Source organism: Marmota flaviventris, chromosome 2 (genome assembly GCF_047511675.1).
Source record: "Marmota flaviventris isolate mMarFla1 chromosome 2, mMarFla1.hap1, whole genome shotgun sequence".
NCBI lineage: Eukaryota > Metazoa > Chordata > Mammalia > Rodentia > Sciuridae > Marmota > Marmota flaviventris.
In genome coordinates this window covers 56,683,387-56,702,769 of record NC_092499.1, presented here as the reverse complement: position 1 = coordinate 56,702,769, position 19,383 = coordinate 56,683,387, and the positions used below count along the sequence as shown (strand labels likewise).

Sequence of the window (19,383 nt, the reverse complement as noted above, 5' to 3'; positions counted from 1 at the left end):
CTGGCCCTGAATTCTTGTATTTAGATGTTGCCTGGATATCACTTTATAAGGTTTGACTTAATACAATTAAGGTTGAGAGGTTTATTTTCCATTGATAAAACAGACTTCCCAAATCCTCTACCCACTTTGCCTGCCCATTTCAATTTCTGGAAATGTAATTCTTCCAAAGCTAGGTTTAAATTCTTTATCATTATTTCTTTAAAATCTCATGCCCATAAGGATTGGTTCCACGACCCCTCAGGGATACCAAAATCTGTGGATGTTCAAGTCTCTTAAATAAATTGAATAGTATTTGCATATTGCCTATTATAATCCTCCCATATATTTTAAATCATCTCTAGATTATTTCTAATACCTAATACAATGTAAATTCTATATAAACAGTTATCATTAAAGAATGAGAAGAAAAAAGTGTATGTGTTCAGTAGAGATGTATTTTATTTTTCCTGAATATTCTGATCATGTCTGTAAACATTCAGATTTTTTTTTCCTGAATATTTTAGTCAAATCTACAGAGGTGGAACCACAGAGATAGAGGGCTGCTGCAAATTTTGTCAGAGAAACAGTATTTGAAGTAAAGACATGATATAGTTGATATAACACTAGCATCCCTAATCTGAAAGTTCCAAAATCTAAAACTTACTGAGTACTGACAAATGCTACAAGTGGGAAATTCCATACCTAATCTTACATGATTGATCATAGTCAAAACACAAGCACACTAAAAATGTTGTACAAAATTACCTTCAGGCAAGGGATATAGCTCAGTGGTGGAATGCTTGCCTAGCATATAGGAAGCCCTGGGCTCAAAACCTAACATTTCCAAAAAATAATAACTGGCGCTGGGGTTGTGGCTCAGTGGTAGAGCACTTACCTAGCATGTGCAAGGCTCTGGGTTAGATCCTCAGCACCACATAAAAATAAATAAATAAAATGAAGGTATTGTGTCCAATTACAACTAAAAATATACATATATTTAAAAAAACAATAATTACTACTTTTGGTTTATGTGTATATATGTGGTTTATAAAACAGATTTCACGTTCAGACTTGGGTTCCATCCTCATTACATACAAATACTCCAAAGTCCAATGACAATGAAAATCTGAAGCACTTCTGATCCTGTCCCAAACATTTTGGATAAGGGATACTCATCCTACACCATTTTAAAACTAATTGGTGAGATAAATAAGTATTTTCTGCCTGAAAAGTCAGCCTAAGTACAATATATAAAGTCTTTTTATTGTGGGAGGTAATATGTATACCAGGTTCTAAACAAATTTACAAAGGAACTTTTAGAATGAGTAAGGAATTACCTTATGTTTCTACTTTTTTTTTTGTTTTCAAATTTTGGTTCCCTCAATTAAAAGGGCATTTTGTTCTAAAATACGAAGATCTTCAAATTACAGTGGAATGAAACTAAGCATAAGATTTTTATAGGGGGGGTGGGCCTGCGAATATAGTTAGGTAGTAGAACAACCCCAGGTTCAATCTCTAATACCACCAAAACAAAAACAACAAAAAAAGGTTTATCTTCTGGCATAGTCGGCACTAATAAGATTTACAAAACAGTATATAGAAGTCATTTATGCCAAAGTTTTCCCAAATCATTGATTAGATGAACTTTGAAAAAAAAAATGTTGAAATATGGAAAAAAAATTTCAGGTATAGTAGAATTCAACAAAATAGTATCTACTAGATTTGTAAACTTACATCTTCATATTTTAAGCACTACTGAGCAGAGGGAATAACATCTTTTTTCCAAAGTTATCTAGAATGATTTTGATAAAATTCCTTCAGCCCAGTAAACCTCATTTACTCAATGGTGTGCTTTCAGGAGATTGTTTTTGTTGATTTGACTTTCTTCTTTTTTTTTTTAGAGAATTTTAATATTTATTTTTTTCAGTTTTTGGCAGACACAACATCTTTGTTTGTATGTGGTGCTGAGGATCGAACCCGGGCTGCACGAATGGCAGGCGAGCACGCTGCCGCTTGAGCCACATCCCTAGCCCTTGACTTTCTTCTTGTTTAACTGGTTTTGGTCTTCCACAGTGCTTTTGCATCTCTACCAAAGTACAAACCTGGTTTCTGGTCAGATGTGGCTAAGGCAGTAGGTTCTCGAACTGCTAAGGAATGCCAGAAGAAATACCTGGAAGATCCTCGAGGAAAAGGACACCAGAAACATGTGATTAAGAAAAAGCAAGCCAATCCCAAAGGCCAAAATGGTAACCTTTGTAATTTTTCCTAGTGCTCAGTGTAGACTTCTAATCACTCACCAATTATATTTTATATTTATCCATAGTCTTATTACAGGTATTTTTTTAAAAGTGTTATCCTATATACCTACTTTTGTCAGTAGTAGCTTTGTAGCCTTGTGCTTTGAATTTTTTCTAGGAAATCGTAAATTAGATACAGAGATTCAGTACCCAAATTATTATTCTGATTATCTAATTTGATTTGAGGCTGCTTGATTAGGGCTCACTAGTGATTCACAAACAAGAAAACAATGAGAATAAATTTAATTTTCATAGTCCCAGGATTACATGCTTAGGTCCATGGTTGCTAATAAAAGGTGTTTTATTCGAGAGAAATCCTATAACAAGATTTAGAGAGATAATTCATTAAGGTTTTACATTTTAGCTAAATAACTAAATCAGGCATTTAGCAGCAGGAGTATGGGACATAGCCTTTCTCACAGAGTAACAATCTCTTAAACCTCACCTTGCCTAATCTTAGTTTAATGAGTTTATGTAGGCTAATCATACTGCATAGATGTCAATGTAGAAAGAATCATTTGTTATATAAGAGACTTAAAATAATAGAAGTTGTTAACTATAAAGCAGTTAATATATAACTAAATCTTTATCAAAATGTCTTGATGACTCTTAAGGTGAGAGAAAGAATGATAAAAAGCAGAATATTAAGATAACTGCCAAAGTGGGAACTCTTAAAAGGAAACAACAAATGAGGGATTTTCTGGAACAGTTGCCAAAAGATGACCATGACGATTTTTTCAGTACAACACCTTTAAAAAATCAAAAAAGAGTATTGGTAAGAGTCTCAAATGTATGAAATCATTGTTTTCTTAACCTATACTGACCTTTTTTGGGGGGGGGGGGCGGGTACCAGGGATTGAATACAGGGGCACTTTACCACTGAATCCCCAGTCCTTTTATTTTTTATTTTGGAACAGAGTCTTGCTAAGTTGCTGAGGCTGGCTTTGAACTTTGATCCTCCTGCTTCTGCCCTCCAAATCACTGGGATTAGAAGTATGTGCCACCACACCCAGCTTCTTATATTGACTATATTTTATATCTTTCATTTTTATTTATGGTAGTGTTCATTACTAATATTTCAGCCCAAGGATGGATAGCTTTTATAGATATGACCAAAGAGTAGGATAGGAAATAATCTGTATGCCATTTTCACCAGTTTCTAGAGTCTGTCCTTCAGTGGTTCAAACTTAATATTGTAAAACCAAATAGGAAACAAATAAATAGTCAAACATATATGTTTAAAATGTAAGGAGATTTCAAGATGACCAAAAAGAGGTTCTGGGTGCTCACCTTCTCCTTCTCCACAAAGAAGACCAGAGCAACAGGTGGATGGAAAACTGCATTCCAAGAGTCTAGACTATTGTAGCTTGACATCATCTTGAGAACAGTCACAGTTGGAATTCAGACTTCCCTAGGGGCCATAAGCCTCTGTATATCCCCATCTCCTAGGCCCTATAGATATTCTACCGTACTAGGACAGAGGTCTTCAGTCTCACAAACACAATTAGACCCAGAGTGAAATTGACTGCACCATGCAGGCCTGCACAATGCCTTATGTTACAGTAGGTGGCTAAGCTCAGCAGTATAGGACACCCCCAGGACCCAAGATATCAAGGCACTTCCCCGCTGGAACTGCACCCCTGCCTTTTCACTTCCCAATAGAACTAGCTACCCCATTGGCTACCTTTCATACCATTTCCAGCACTAGGCCTGAGAGCGCATACCCCAGACTGCCTCTGCTAAGTATACATACTCAATACGCCAGCATTGCTAGAGCTGGCACTACTCTACACCCCTCCAACAGTGGAGTTTACACCAGTGGTGCTGAAGAATTCAACAAGAGGAACTTAGCAATTATACATGAAAACTAAACATACTCTTGAATTACCATTGGCCAATGAGGAAATATAAAAGTAAATTAAACAATTTCTTGGAACAAACTAATAAAAACACAGCATGCCAAAACCTATGGAATACAGCATAATTCATACTACAGAGAAAATTAGCAATAAGCACCTATATTGAAAATGAGAAAGCTACCAAATAGTCTAACACTATAACTTAAGAAACTAGAAAAATAAGAGCAAACCAAACCCAAAATTAATAGGAAAATAATAGTAAACATCAGAGCAAAATTTACTGAAGTAGAGACTAAAAAAGAAATGCAAAAGATGAATGTAATGAACAGCTGAGTAGATTTTTGTTTTGTTTTGTTTTTCTAGGTACTGTGGCACACACCTATAATCCCAGCAAACTCAGAAGGCTGAGGAAGGAAGATCCAAAGTTTTGAGGCCAGCCTGGGAAACTTAATGAGATCTGGTCTCAAATTTTTTAAAAAACAAGGGGCTAGGCTAAGTGGTAAAGCGCCACCTCCCCATCTACCCCCTACCCCCGCCGCCCAGTTCAGTCCCCAGCAATGCAGAAATAAATAAATAAATAAGCAAATAAGTAAGTAAATAAATAAATATAAAATATGTATAGGTATATAGATGTGTATATCTACATACCTTCTGTGTTATAGACTTTTTAAAAAAATTAGTTAAAATGTTCACTGCTAACAAAAGGAAGTCTGATATTAATAGTCATATATCAGTAGATACATTAATGGATTCATACCATTCAGAAAGCATATTGTGGTAATATATTACAAAAGCTATAAAGATAAATTCTGTTCTTCAGAATTCACCCTAAGAAATTCAGAAGCTTAAAATCTTTGCAAATAATCATTCTGGGTTTAACTGTATAGCAAAAACCTGGAAATGAATATACAGTAAATGTTTTTCATAAGCAATGAAATACAGTGCAAATATGAAGTGCTAGTTTAAGAGTATTTTAGAACCTAAATGTTAAGTGTATATAGATTAATGTACAAATACGTGGATATGGACAATTGAATTGAATAATGTAATAACTGTAATTTTTTCAGCTACCAGTTTCTTCATATTGTTTTCAAATCATCTTCTAAAATTTAACAAGACTAGTACTCAGTGCTTTGCAGAATCTAGTTACAACATTATTTCTGCCTCCTTTTTGCTTATACAAATTATAGGATACATTTTAAGGGTGCCATCTGAAGCCATTACTGTGTTCCCTTCACAATATCATGGTCCAATAGAGGTTGTACCCTTTGTTATCCCACCATCGTTTCATGCTCTGAATAAATGTTTAGGACTAAATACAAGAGTAACAACATTAAAAAGATAGAAATGGAAAGTGAATTAGCTCATTTTCCATGGCATAGGTCTACTTTTTCTACAATTTCAGTATAAGGATCTTTAACACTGCATGAGTCCCTACTAAGAGCCAAGCACAGTTCATTTTCATTTTTATTTTTATTTTGTTTTTTCTACACCTAAAGTCAGCAAGCTGTGGGCCTTTTGGTCAAATTCAGTTTATCATCTGTTTCACAGAGGTGCCGATTTGTTTGCATATTATGTGCATCTGCTTTCATAGTAGTGACACATTTTAAGTAGGTGGGACAAAGCTGTGTAGGCCATAAATCCTAAAGTATTTACCATCTGACTGCAGAAATCATTTGCATACTTCTAGTCTGCACAGCCTTTAGAAATAGGTGTTACTGAATCCATTTTACATGCAAACAATTTCTTTTGTCTTTAGTGATTCTGTCATCAATCTACTACTCTTTTTAATTATCTAATTTGGAAAATTATGAGGAGAAAAACACCAGTTCACTAAAAATCATCTTATGATAACGAAAGAAATATTTATTTTTATGTGTGCCTGCTGAAAATATTTGTTTTCTAGTTACCAAGTTTCCAGGACAGTCAAGATGCTGATGATATTCTGCCAAATATGGACAGAAATCCAACAACTCCATCATCAGTTATCTTTCCACTGGCAGAAACTCCTCAGTGTCAGCATGTCACTCCTGGCATGCTGATCTCTATAAACAGGTGAATAATTTTGCATGTGCTATTTTAATATTCTGCATCATTGAGGAACATTTAAATATTTCATGAGTTGAGAAACAAAGATGTAGTAATGGGAAGAATTATTATTTAAAGAATGATGGGCCAAGCATGACGCACACCTGTTAATTCCTGCCATTCAGGAAGCTAAGGTAGGACGATGGTATGGAAGAAGGTCTTTCTAAGTGTGATGCAAAAATCCAGAAGCCACAAATGATAAAGTCAGCCATATGAAAAAATTGTATACGTTTCACCTGGTATTAACTACTGCAAACATTGAAAAGATAAGTTCTCACAAAAGAACTTACTGCAATTTGTCACAGGCAAAGGCTAATAATTTCCCTAATATGTTTCCTACAAATCAGCAAGAAAACAAGCTTTTCTCATGCATATGTTAATAAAAATGTAAATCAGTACAATCTTCCAGGTGCTGTGGCACACACCTGTAATCCCAGACACTCAGAAGGATGAGGTAGGATGATCCCAAGTTTGAGGCAAGCCAGCAACTTAGCAAGATCTTGTCTCAAAATAAAAAATAAAAAGGACTTGGGAGGATAGTTAGGTGGTAGAGTTCCCCTTGATTCAATCCCTAGTACTAAAAAATAAAAATAAATAAGTAGAATCTGCAGCAACAATTTGTCAGGATCTGTCAATATGTATAAATCATACATGGCCTTTGAACCAGGAATTCTGTTTTTAGAATTGTGAATGCACACCTAATTTATTGTAGCATTGTTAAAATGGCAGAATTCAAATGTTTATCAGTAGGGAATCTCAAAATGAATTCTGATATATTATGTCATCATACAAATTGATGAAGAAATTTTGTATTACTACTATGGTCAAATGCCCAAGATATATTAATTGAAAATTGCAAGATGCAGTGAATAATGTGTTATGTACATATATATGTGTATAATTGCTTTTATTTAAATATCTCCTGACGAGATAGGTAAAAATCTTTAGGGATGGGACCTAGGGATGAATGAAAGTGTGACTTGAATCTTGAACTGTGTGTATATAAGAACTATTTGAAATATAAATATAAATGAAATTAACAGGAAAGAATAGGAGTGACCAATAGTTTGATGTCACAAAGAGGGCTATTCCATTTGGCAATTAAAAATGCTGATCTTGCTGGGCGTGATCATGCACGCGTGTAATCCCAGTGGCTCAGGAGGCTGAGACAGGAGGTTCGAGAGTTCAAAGCCAGCCTCAGCAATAGTAAGGCACTAAGCAACTCAGTGAGACCCTATCTCTAGATAAAATACAAAAAAAGGGGGTGTGTGCGGCTCAGTGGTTGAGTACCTCAGAGTTCAATCCCTGGTACCAAAAAAAAAATATGTCTTCAAAAATTGTTGACATGGAATAATGTTCAGACAATAATTGTTTTTAAAAATTAAATAAAACAACATATAGCATGATTCCAATTTTATACAACATGAATTCATATGAGAAAGGAAATTTTTTAAACTAAAACATCAATAGCTATTATCTATAGGCTGTGTGGGATAACACTGATATAAGTCTGTGAGTTTTTGTTTGGTCTTCAAGGGGAGGATATTTCCTGTTTATACTGCGTTTATAATAAAACAGGACTTCTTTTTTTCTTATAGCGCAAATACCCAATAGATTTTCTTTCCTAAAAACTTTTTTACTTTAAGAAATTGAGTTTTCTAAACCTTCACTGTCTCTTGACTTCACCAGCTCTAAAAGTTGGCTTAACTTTTGTTGTTGTTGTTGTGCTAGGAATTGAACCCATGGCCTTGTGCATGCGAAGCGAGATAGGGAATTGAAAACAACCATTATGTTTGGCTTCAGTTTTCATCTGTAAATTGTAGGGCAGTCCTATTTTCTGAGAATGAGCTGGAGTAGAGATGAGGTAAAAAGAAATGAAAAAAACAAAACCTTCATCATTGTTATGGGGAATACAAGAAATATATAGAGAAATAAAAGCTGAGCTGATTGAAAACCAAACATAATTGGAAGAGGTGTACATTCTCAGTAGTGAACTACTGATTTTTTTTTTTTTTTTTTTTTTGGTACTTGGGACTGAACCCAGGGGCTCTGAACCACATTCCCAACCTTTTTTTTTTTTTTTTTGAGACAGGGTCTCCCTAAGTTGCCAAGCTGGCTTTGAACTTGCAAATCCACCTTGCCTCAGCTTCTCAAGCTTCTAGGATTAACAGTTGTGTGCCAACACACCGGGTGAAAATCTACTTTTTTTTAAGATTGAATAGATTTTAGATTTTTAACGATTACTTTTCAGCCTGAAGTTAAAAGTATTATAGTTAATTTTGACTTGAAATTATTCTGTATTTAAACAGGAATGATTGTGATAAGTATGTTTATCGTATGCAAAAAAATCATAAAAGTAATGGTGGCATTGTCTGGGGCAATGTTAAGAAAAAAAGGGTAAGTATTTTTATTATTTTATCCAACATTTATCTATAGAACCCTGTAAGATATGACATATTATAATAGCTATATAATAGTCCATGCCCTACAGATACTTAAAATCTAATATGTGGCCATGATAACTAAATAACTACTGTAAGATTACAGATGGAAACTCGTAGACCAAACATTTGAGCAAGGTAAGAATGAGTAAAAAGAGTGTCTATTCAGTTACCAGGGAATAATCAGACTAATTAAATCATGATTTTTATAGAAGACATTTCATCAGCTTCCATGCAGCTTTAAAATAATTTTCAGATGATTTTCAGATTCATCTACTTAATGATAACCAGACATAAGTAGCAAGATTTTAGAATAGCTAATTCACCTCAAATTTCCTCAAAGCTAATCTTGCAGAATAATTTATGGGGACAGGACATTCATTCCCTAAAAGTACTCCTTTTCTTCCCTAACTTAACTTGAAATGTTTATGCTGCATACTGGCTAGAATATAATTCCTCTCTCAGTCTCTCTAAATATTGGCATTACATAATCACATCCATGTTCCTGGGCTTCACTTATACACAGGAAATAGTAGGTATTTCACTGGGACCTTGCTTTAAAATCAGTCTGGGGACTCTTGTTCTTCCAAAGAAATTTGAACTCCATAAATGAACTAGATAGACTCCTTAGTGATCCTTAAGATTCCCTTTCTACAGTCCCACATCCTTAGGGGGAGAAAGCCATGGAATGAATGGGAGTCTAAAGATTTGACTCATCCAGGCATTGTGGCACACACCTGTGATTCCAGTGGCTTACGAGGATCATGAGTTCAAAGCCAGCCTCAGCAGCTTAGTGAGCTGCTAAGCAACTCAATGAGACCCTGTCTCTAAATAAAATACAAAATAGGGCTGGGGATGTGGCTCAATGGTTAAGTGTAAGATTTGTCTTTTTTTCCAGTAAACTGATTCTTGCTAAATTCTCCAATCCAGTGCTTCTCAAATGTGTGCACAAAGAGTGCCAATTGTGGCTAGTACTTTGAAAAACCTTGTATATGAAAATGCACTTAAAAATTTGCATGTTACCACCATTTTAAGCCAAGACTTTGAGGTAGGGGGAACTAATACTTTGATAGTATAATGTTTTCCAAATATGGACTTATTTTTTTTTTTACTATAGTCAGTTATTTGATTATGATAAAATATATTTTTACTAACAAGGATTTAAGTGAAATAAATACTTCAATATTAGCTTTTCGAAGCATATAGACTATCCTTTAGCCATTGTATGTAGCATTAGTTTGTAATGTTTTCTTATAGTAATGTTTGCCAACAATGAGAAACAACATCGAACAAGTTGTGATTTTTGCCCTGGATGAATGCAAAATAAAATTAGGCTTTTGACAAATAACTATCAAGTGATTTAACTGTTATACTATGTATTAAGCATACTTAATTTTGTCTATGCTTGAGGAGGCATCAAAGTAGGTACCACTTACCTATAAATGTATTAACTCTTTTATAGGTTGAAACTAATTTCTCAACTCCAACATCAAGAAAAACCCTGTTTAATCAAGGTAATTTATTTTGTAAATAAGGCATCTATTATTTGGTAATATTTATTTAAACAATCCTGAAATTGTTGTTTGTTAGCTCCAAAGAGAGTTAGTTACTTACACTTTTTCAATTTTCACTAAAATTACTTGGATATGTATTAATCCTTTTTATTAAATATCTCCTTACAGACTTAGACACATCTGGTATTGGAAAACTTTTAACTAATGCTATGGAACCTTCAGATGAAGAAGAAAAAGATGATTATTTTTCAAATACTGATTCTGAATAGTAAAAATGAGAATGATTTAATGATTTTTATCATAAAGCAGACAGTATATTTGTATCTCCATTGGGTGAATAAGCATTTTTTTCATAATGTAGCTTCATATGAAAATATGGATTTTTTCCCCCAAAGGTTTCATGTTTGTATTAAAATATCCTGTAGAATATTCCTCATTGCTGCAGCTTGTTTACACAGCTATATATTTGTGTGTTGTAATATTAAAATATAGTCAAGTTTCTTATAAGCATCTAAGTCTGTTTACTTTAATGATTTGATAAAATCATGTCCCAAATAACACTTTTTAAAGTCTTGCTACCCTAAAAAGGGGAGGTGGGGAGATGAAAGAAGTTGGATTAATGACTTCTGAATTCATGAAAAATTACAGCATTTGTCACCACCAAAGTTGATTTAATGTTTAAATTATGCATTGTTTTAAACTATTTAACATTTCTCTCATTTCTCATGATCTCCCTATGAAACCAATGTAACTTTAATTTATTGATTTTTAAATATTTTACTAGAGAACAGATGCTGCTGCATTCTACCAACCTGCTTTCATTTGCAGACATACAAGTTAATAGATCCACCATTATAAGGAGCCAAGTTAATGAATATTATGTCATAGTAAACATCCTTTCTTTTACTTACAGCTCTTTAGAAATAACATTTTAGCGTAATTCTGTCATTATGTTTCAAAGTTTGACATAAAAATATTTTCTTTCTGGTTATAGTACACATTCATTCCTAACTGTTCAAATAAAGTTAGTCTTTATAGTATTTGTTTCCAGGTTGTTTTTATTTTTGTTTTATTGACTGATCAGAGAAAGAAAACAAATACACATTTTGTTAAGGGTGCTGATTAAGTTTCTTAGTAGAAGTTTTTCTACTTGAGCATTTCTAAAAAGTTTACTTGGGGGCTGGGGTTGTGGCTCAGTGGTAGAGCACTTCCCTAGCATGCATGAGGCACTGGGTTCCATTCTCAGCACCACATATAAATAAATGAATAAAATAAAGGCCCATCAACGTCTAAAAAAAAAATTTAAAAGATTACTTAAAAATACCATGATTGGACTACCTTTCTTCTTTAAACTACTGTAATTATTTCCATTCCCACAACTCTTATTTGATGTAGGATGGAATAAAGGAAAGGAAAGATATAAAAGGTTTATTTTAGAGTGGCCCTAAAAAAATACCATTTACAACTTAGGTGCCAATATTTGATATTACATTCTGCTGCTTAAATTTACCGTAATATATTAGAAGTTAAGAAATCCATGACACAAAAGTATTTTATAACATTAAGTCAAATCTAGTAACAAAAAATTTGGGAATGGCATACACTTGACCCAGAACACAAGTCTTACTCTCAGTGCTCATATTCCCTATGTCCAGTCTAAACTCCTTCAGTGTCCTTTTCTACTTTGGTCATCTTTTTTCTTTTTCTTTCTTTTTTTCTTTTTGGTATCCTACCCTGCCAGGTTCCTGGTAGTCCCATTTCTATTAGGTCATAAAGTAAATTAATAATGTTTAAGGTAAGATAAGTAAACTCTAAAGAAAACAAAGCAAAAATGCAAAAGACTTTAAAAGGCTCAAGGATTAAAATAATAAGATTAGTAATCAAAAAGATGAATAGTAAAGGGACACAATTGAGACTGCTGCTTATTAGTTCTTCTAGACTGACTTTAAAAGAGTCTAATTTATATTCGAAATAAAAACAATGTCATGTTAAATTAATAACATCACAAACATAATGGGTGAAAACCAAATACATTCAATAACTTGTTCAAAAAAATTTTTCCAGCCAGGTACTATGACATACATCTGTAATCCTATGGACTTGGGAGGGGAGGCTGAGTCAGGAGAATTGCCAAGTTTGAGATACTGTCTCTAAATAAAAAGGACAGGGATGTAGCTCAGTGGTTGAATGTTCCTAAGTTCAATCCCTAGTACCACACATACATGGGGGGAAAAAGTATCGCTTTTTTTCTATTCTATATAAATAAATCTACTTTGATTAAAGATAAACCTCCCTAAGGAATTTGGTGAAAACTTGTCTCAAAATAACGGGGGTAGGGGATTTAGCTCAGTGGTAAAGTAGCCCTGGGTTCAATCCCTAGGGAAATCCACCCCCTTCACACACACAAGAAATACTAAGTTCAAGCTCTTATGCCACTTAGAATATATTTCAACAACAAAAGTAATAGTTGAATATACTTGACTTGTATATGACAGAAGAATGTGATTCAATTCATAATACACGTATAGACACAATTTTTCATGTCTGTACACAAAGTAGAGCCACACCATTTGTGTCTTCATACATGTAGTTAAGATAATGATGTCCATCTCATTCCACTGTCTTTCCTACCCCGATTCCCCTTCCCTTCCCCTCCATCCCCTTGCCCTATCTAAATTTTCTACTTTCCTAGTGACTGGGTCATTGATCTGACAAGACACCTACCACTTAAACCTTATCAATATATATGTTTAGATCCAGTACATTTAAAATATTGGCAATATTATAGTTCATATATAGGAATAATGGTTTGTGACCACTAAGTTGGCAGTAGACATGGATACTATTCATGCTAAGAAATAACAATGACAATACATCTTGCAGGGAAAATCCCAGAACACATCTCACTCAGCTTTTATTTTCTCCTCAATATTACCTGTAACAAAACATTGATTTATTAAATAAAGAAATTAATTTCATAATCTAGTCAAAATGTTTACTAAGCATTAAAGAATTTCTTTTAAAATAATTTGTATAATCTACATAAATAAAAATGTACACAAAATAAGTGATAAGGAAATATTCTGTTACATATTTTAAACTGGCACAAACCACAGCAATGATTACTGAAGTGCATTTAGAATTGTGAGAGTACAATAACTATCTTGAGTAGTCTCTGATCACGTATCAGATTTCAATCTATCTTTAAGATCATTTGGTAACATTTCCATATCAAATATGTAGTGAACATATCTATAGATCTCCTCAGCTTTTTGATGAGTTACTTGTGCACAGGTGGAGATTTCTTGAGGTGAGCTGAAAAATAAATGGGACAAAAACATTATACTATAACTTTTGGTTTTTATAAAATTTAATATTCTTACCTTACCTAAAGAACACCAAATAGCATTTAAGAAAAATCACATCTTCCTGAGCATTACACATGCGACTGATAAAGTCTTTAGCATTAAATAAAACAAAAACATTTCATTTATATAAAATCATCTGCATTAATGATTTCAATATGTGTAATCAACTGAATATTTGTTATCTCCCCAAAATTCATGTGATGGAACTCTGATCCCAAATTGATGGTGCTGGTTTCTGTCTCCTACTACTACCATCCCCAAAAAAGGTTCATGTGTAGAGAACTTGGTCCTCCAGGCGGCAGTTCTGGAAGATGGTATGGACCTTTAAGAGGTGGGGCCTAGTGGGAAAAGTTTAGATTCCTGGAGTCAGCACTGCCTTTGGCAGGGATTGTAGGATCCCTGTTTCTCTCCCTGTACCTGGGAGAGAAAATCATGTGCTCCTGCCTTTGCTATCCACTCTATGAGGTAACACAGAATCACTACAGAGCCTTTGCTGTGCTTGTTGAACCTTCAATCTCCAAAATGGGCTAAACAAACCTTTCTGTGCCAGTTACTTCATTAGCATAACAGTGGGATGACTTAACACAGATGATATTTGGAGGTGGGGACTATGGGAGGTAAGTAGATCATAAGGGTAAGAGTCCTCAGCACCCTTTTAAAAGAGGCCCCAACTAACTCTGCTTCTACCCGAGAGAGAATACAGGAAGTCAGTAGACTGCAACCCAGAAGAGAGGGCCTTTGCCAAAACCCAACCATGTTGCCACCTAGACTTCAGACTTCTAGCCTCTAGAACTCTTTGTAAGTCAGCCAACCAGTGTATGGGATTATAGTAGCCCAAATTAACTAAGACACCATACCTTTTATGGACCTTTACTTAAAATAAACTTACGTTCTAATATATCCTTCTGCAAGCAATATAATAATAAAAAACCAGGCTAGGGGTATGGTTCAATGAAAAAAGTACTTGTCTAGCATGCACAAAGTCCTGGGATTGATCCTTGGCACTTTAAAACAAGCAAAACTAGTATAATTCTCAACTTGAATGTTCTATTTACAGAACTGAATGGCCCAGAAATGTTAGAATGCAAGGTCAAACTGTTGTCTATCTCCCCATAGAGCTCTAAGCACCTTGAAGGCAAGGCCTACTCCCCCACTGCCCCCAATTAGTGTCTCATCTTCATGAATTAACCAATACTTGGTACCAGTTAACAGGCAAAAACAAAACAAAACAAAAAAACAGTTTATTAATGGTCACTGAGTCTTTTTGGAAAATATTAAAATTCTATGAAATGCTTCTAAGAATCATTTAAAAGTAATCATTATAAAATGTTACAAAAATAGACATACCTGTTAGCCATCTCTTGCACAGATGTAAACTGGTGACACATATTTAATGCAGTTATATAACTTATATTGGGAATACTTAAATAAAATTGAAGTGCCTCACATTTACTACTGTTTACCACTGTTGGAACATGAATACCAACATTCTTTCTTTGTTCCACTAAAGACAATTCCTTTAGCAAATCTGCAGTTTCTTCTTGGCAGGAACTGAAAAGAATTCGAATTCCAGCACCAATTAAGGTGGTCAGCAGACTGTCATAACTCTTTGTTCTCTTGAACATCCTTGATGTGTCTCCTAAATATTTCATGTTTAGGAAAATATAAAATTTAGTAACTAACACTAAGTAGAATCATTAATTTATATTTTTTAAATACCAAGATCTATAGCATTGAACAAACTAGTGCTACATTCTACTAATGAGAAACTGACAGCAAACGTTTTAAAGTGACTCTCTAATATCTAAGAGATATTAAGGAGAACTTCAACTGAAATCAACATAGGAAGGTGAAAATATAAGGGAGAATTTATATTTCTAGATAATTCACTTTTGAAGACCAAGGCTATATTATTAATTTCTTATTGCTGGCATAGATGAAGGGCTCCTTAATTATTGGTTTAACTAATATAAAAAAATTATCTCATGTACTTATTCCAATATAGAAATATCCTGCATGCCCATTTTAATGTTACTTCATCATTAATTTATTAGCCTAACATTCCTGTTCATTTTATTTTCCATATTCTAGATACAACCTGTTTTTGGCATTCCCCACTTATGCCCACCCCATTTATACCATTTTGTAACTGGCCAGTTAACCAAGAAGCTGGTTATATAATTTTTTTCTATGTTACTTTCTCTGTGTTCTAAATCTAATTCCTTTATCCCTCACTTGTTAAATTAAAAAGGAGAAAAAAAAAAACCTTAATTTAACTGAAAGATAAAATTTACTTATCCAAGGTCAAATGGTTCACCAGTGATAGTATGGAGGATGAAAAAGTTGCCTAATTCTCAAATCAATGTTTTACATAAACTATACTATTTCGTTTCATGTGTAAGTCTTCAATTTGTCCATAATGGCTTTTGCCTACATGATTTCACTTAATGCTCATAATATGATAAAATGAGTGTTACAAGTATATGGTTAATACTTACTCATCAGAGGGAGTGATCTATCAAGGTAACAAACATCACATAGCTATAAAGAAGCTGGATTTCGTTTGTTTGTTCTGTTTTTGTTTTTTTTTTTAGCAGTGCTGGTGATCAAACCCAGTGTCTCAGGAATGCCAAGCAAATGCTCCACTACTGAGCCACATCCCCATCAAGAAACTTGAAATCAACACATCTGGATTCCATTTCCTTTGATCTTTTCACTATTCTCTGGAACTCCCCATACATACAATTAAATAATAACCACAGAAATTCCCTAATTTGTAACTCCAATTTGACATTTCCAAATTTATCTTAGCACCCATTTCAATGACCAATTGCAAAGTTAATCTTCATGTTCATTCAAAGTTGAGTTCCCCTTAAATCTGCTGCTTTTTTTATAATCATATTGCAATAAACAGCACCATTACCTAACTGGCCAGTTACCAAGAAGTTGGTCAAGTAAGAGTAATTCTCAACTCTTCCAACCAACTCCTACAAATCCTGACTCTTAAGCATCTCTTTGATCCTACTTCTGTTCTCCATTGCTGCTTTATTTAAGGCCCTCCTCTCTCGGATTCTTGAAGTCATGACTGACTTTACTTGCCTTCAGTTCTCGTAGGTTTCATTTAATTACAACAACTGATGATAAACATAATGGCATTAAAATGTGAAATGACATTCATCGAGTTAAGTATTTATATTTTAAGAGTTTTCTATTGCTTGACAGTAGAATAATAAAATAGTCAAGTTCCTATTCAGGCTCCTAAACAAATATTTTAAAATACAAACCTGTTTTTTCTCTGTCTTTTTCCACAATCACACATATTCTTTCAAACATGTTCTGTAGGTGCTGGATCTGCTCGATGAGCTTGTTCTTATTGACAGTATTTAACATCTCAGATTGAGACTTCCTTTCCACCACCATGCGATTACTCACAATGTAATCACAGCCATTAAGAGGACATACCTCTACTTGAAACCCATGGATTGCTCTTAAGGAAGAAATAACTTCTACACCAGAAGTGATTTCACGACTGTCTACAAGAATACAGGTTCTTTTTCCTTCCTGTGGAATTTTAAGAGAACTATGCATCTCAGTCAAATGTGGTCTTGAACTGAAACCGTATGAAATTCTAGAATCCTGCAAAGTACTACAAACCTGAAAGAAGAGAAAACACTGATCACAAATTGGTTAAATATGTATTAGTGTCACAGACTTTTCACATCTCATGCTGATTCTTCTTACTGATAATGTTCAGGTCTTTTCCTTCAACAAGTCTAATGTGACTGTAATTAAAGAACAAGTCCCCATTTTTACAACTCAAAAAACACTGTAAGGCTATAATTAAAAACAAAAGCCAAGAGCAATAAGATGTAATTAAAGTAGGAGAAAGTCTAAACAATGAATAGGAAAGGAAAATAAGTTTTTAAAAGTAAAGTTGTTCTAAATTTTAGCCTAGCTAGAGATTTAAAAAAAAAAATGATTAAATAATAACCTGAAAGCAGATTTGAGTTTATCTCAAATAATAAGAAAATTAGACAAGATATCATTGAAAAATAACTGGGAGATTTTGATAACCAAAAAGTGTCTTCATCTGAAAACAATTAAATCTCCTAAATAACATTGTTTTGTTACAGTGTTGTGCTGGGTAAAGAACCCAAGGCTTCATGTATGCTAGGCAAGAACAATGCCACTGAGCTAAATTCTAAATAACATATTTTAAAAGATAATTAAGGGCTAGAGATGAAGGCTCATTGGTAGAGCACATGCATAGCATGCTTGAGGTCCTGGGTTCAATCCCCAGCACTGGGGGGGGGGGGGGGAATTAAAATGCTTAACTGGCTGAAAAGCAAGTAAGGAACGCACAGAAGTCAAAAACAAAAGTTAGGCTGGGCACAGTGGCACACACCTGTAATCCCAGTAGCTGGGGATGCTGAGGCAGGAGGATCCCAAGTTTTTTTTTGTTTGTTTGTTTTTAAAGAGAAAGAGAGAGAGAGAGAGAATTTTAATTTCTATTTATTTTTTAGTTATCGGCGGACACAACATCTTTGTTGGTATGTGGTGCTGAGGATCAACCCGGGCCGCAAGCATGCCAGATGAGCGCGCTACAGCCTGAGCCACATCCCCAGCACAGATCCCAAGTTCAAAGCCAGTCTCAGCAATGGTGAGGCGCTAAGCAACTCAGTGAGACCTTGTCTTTAAATAAAATACAAAACAGGACTGCGGACGTGGTTCAGTGGTGGAATGACCGAGTTCAATCCCCAATACCAAAAAAAGAGAGTTCTACAAGTTGATTAAGGCAGAACAAACCCAGATTCCCTTAGAAAAATTCTACCAAATCCTGTGGACCATTACCTTTTCTTTTCAGAGACACTACATGAAAAAGATGCATAGTACTAGCTGTCCAAACACCTACCCAAAACACAGTTAAACAGTATAAATGCTTAATAAGAAATAAAATCTATTCCACAAAAGCAGAAAGAAAAAAACAGTCAATCTTGACATCTGAAAAGGAGGGGAAAATCCTATCAGAATCAGTAGTCACAAACTAGCCCTTCAGTCCTGTGAGCCTGTACCAAAATCCTGTACACAATACACGCAAACCTCAAACAATTTGAAACGCGCTCAGAAAAGAAATGCAGGGGCTGAGGTTGTAGCTCAGTGGTATGTCACTTGCCTAGCACTGGTGAGGCTCTGGTTCTATCCTTAGCACCATATAAAAATAAATAAAATAAAGGGCTGGGTGTGGTGATGCATGCCTATAATCCCAGAAACTCGGGAGACTGAGACAGGAAAGATTGCAAGTTCAAAGCCTTTAGCAATTTAGCAAGCACCTAGCTAATTTACCAAGACCCTGTCTCAAATTTTAAAAAAATGAAAAATGAGGGCTGGGGTTGTAACTCTGTGGTACAGTACTTGCCTAGCACATGAGAGGCACTGGGTTTGATCCTCAGCACCACATCAAATAAATAAATACACATACTATGAAAATGGTGCTATAATAAGAAAAATGACAACTTGAAATGACACATGAAAACACCAATTCTCATTATACTGATAACATTCTCTATTAATGAGGATCTGGAAGAATCAGGAATTCTTTTACATTGCTGGTGGAAAGGAAAAAAAAAAAAAACAGTAAAACCCCAATGGAGAAGTTAGCAATATCTGGCACCATTATATCTGCATTTACCTTTTCAAAAACCTCATTTCCAAGAATCCACCCCAAAGCAGTACTGTCAGAATACAAGAAGATATACACACAGCTATTTGATACTTATAATATTTGATATATATATACTTATTTGATATTTATAAGAATGAAAGATTAGAAACAACTA

General features: G+C 34.4%; 2 protein-coding genes across 3 annotated transcripts in view; one reads left to right on the top strand and one right to left on the bottom strand.

Moving 5' to 3' along the window:
* Window positions 1–11,218, top strand: part of Mis18bp1 (MIS18 binding protein 1) — a 37,429-nt gene extending 26,211 nt beyond the window's left edge. For both annotated transcript variants that reach the window (XM_071607866.1, XM_027929827.2), the window contains exons 12-17: window positions 2,053–2,225; window positions 2,891–3,051; window positions 6,042–6,190; window positions 8,533–8,620; window positions 10,127–10,178; window positions 10,347–11,218. In XM_071607866.1, coding sequence (XP_071463967.1) covers window positions 2,053–2,225; window positions 2,891–3,051; window positions 6,042–6,190; window positions 8,533–8,620; window positions 10,127–10,178; window positions 10,347–10,447 — 724 coding nt within the window. In that variant the 3' untranslated portion in view covers window positions 10,448–11,218. The remainder of the gene's footprint in view (window positions 1–2,052; window positions 2,226–2,890; window positions 3,052–6,041; window positions 6,191–8,532; window positions 8,621–10,126; window positions 10,179–10,346) is intronic.
* Fancm (FA complementation group M) overlaps window positions 11,219–19,383 on the bottom strand; it is a 57,577-nt gene continuing 49,412 nt past the window's right edge. The window contains exons 21-23 of the mRNA XM_027929860.2: window positions 16,831–17,200; window positions 14,894–15,185; window positions 11,219–13,493 (exon numbers count right to left, since the gene is read on the bottom strand). Of these exons, the coding sequence (XP_027785661.2) occupies window positions 13,358–13,493; window positions 14,894–15,185; window positions 16,831–17,200 (798 nt within the window). The 3' untranslated portion in view covers window positions 11,219–13,357. The remainder of the gene's footprint in view (window positions 13,494–14,893; window positions 15,186–16,830; window positions 17,201–19,383) is intronic.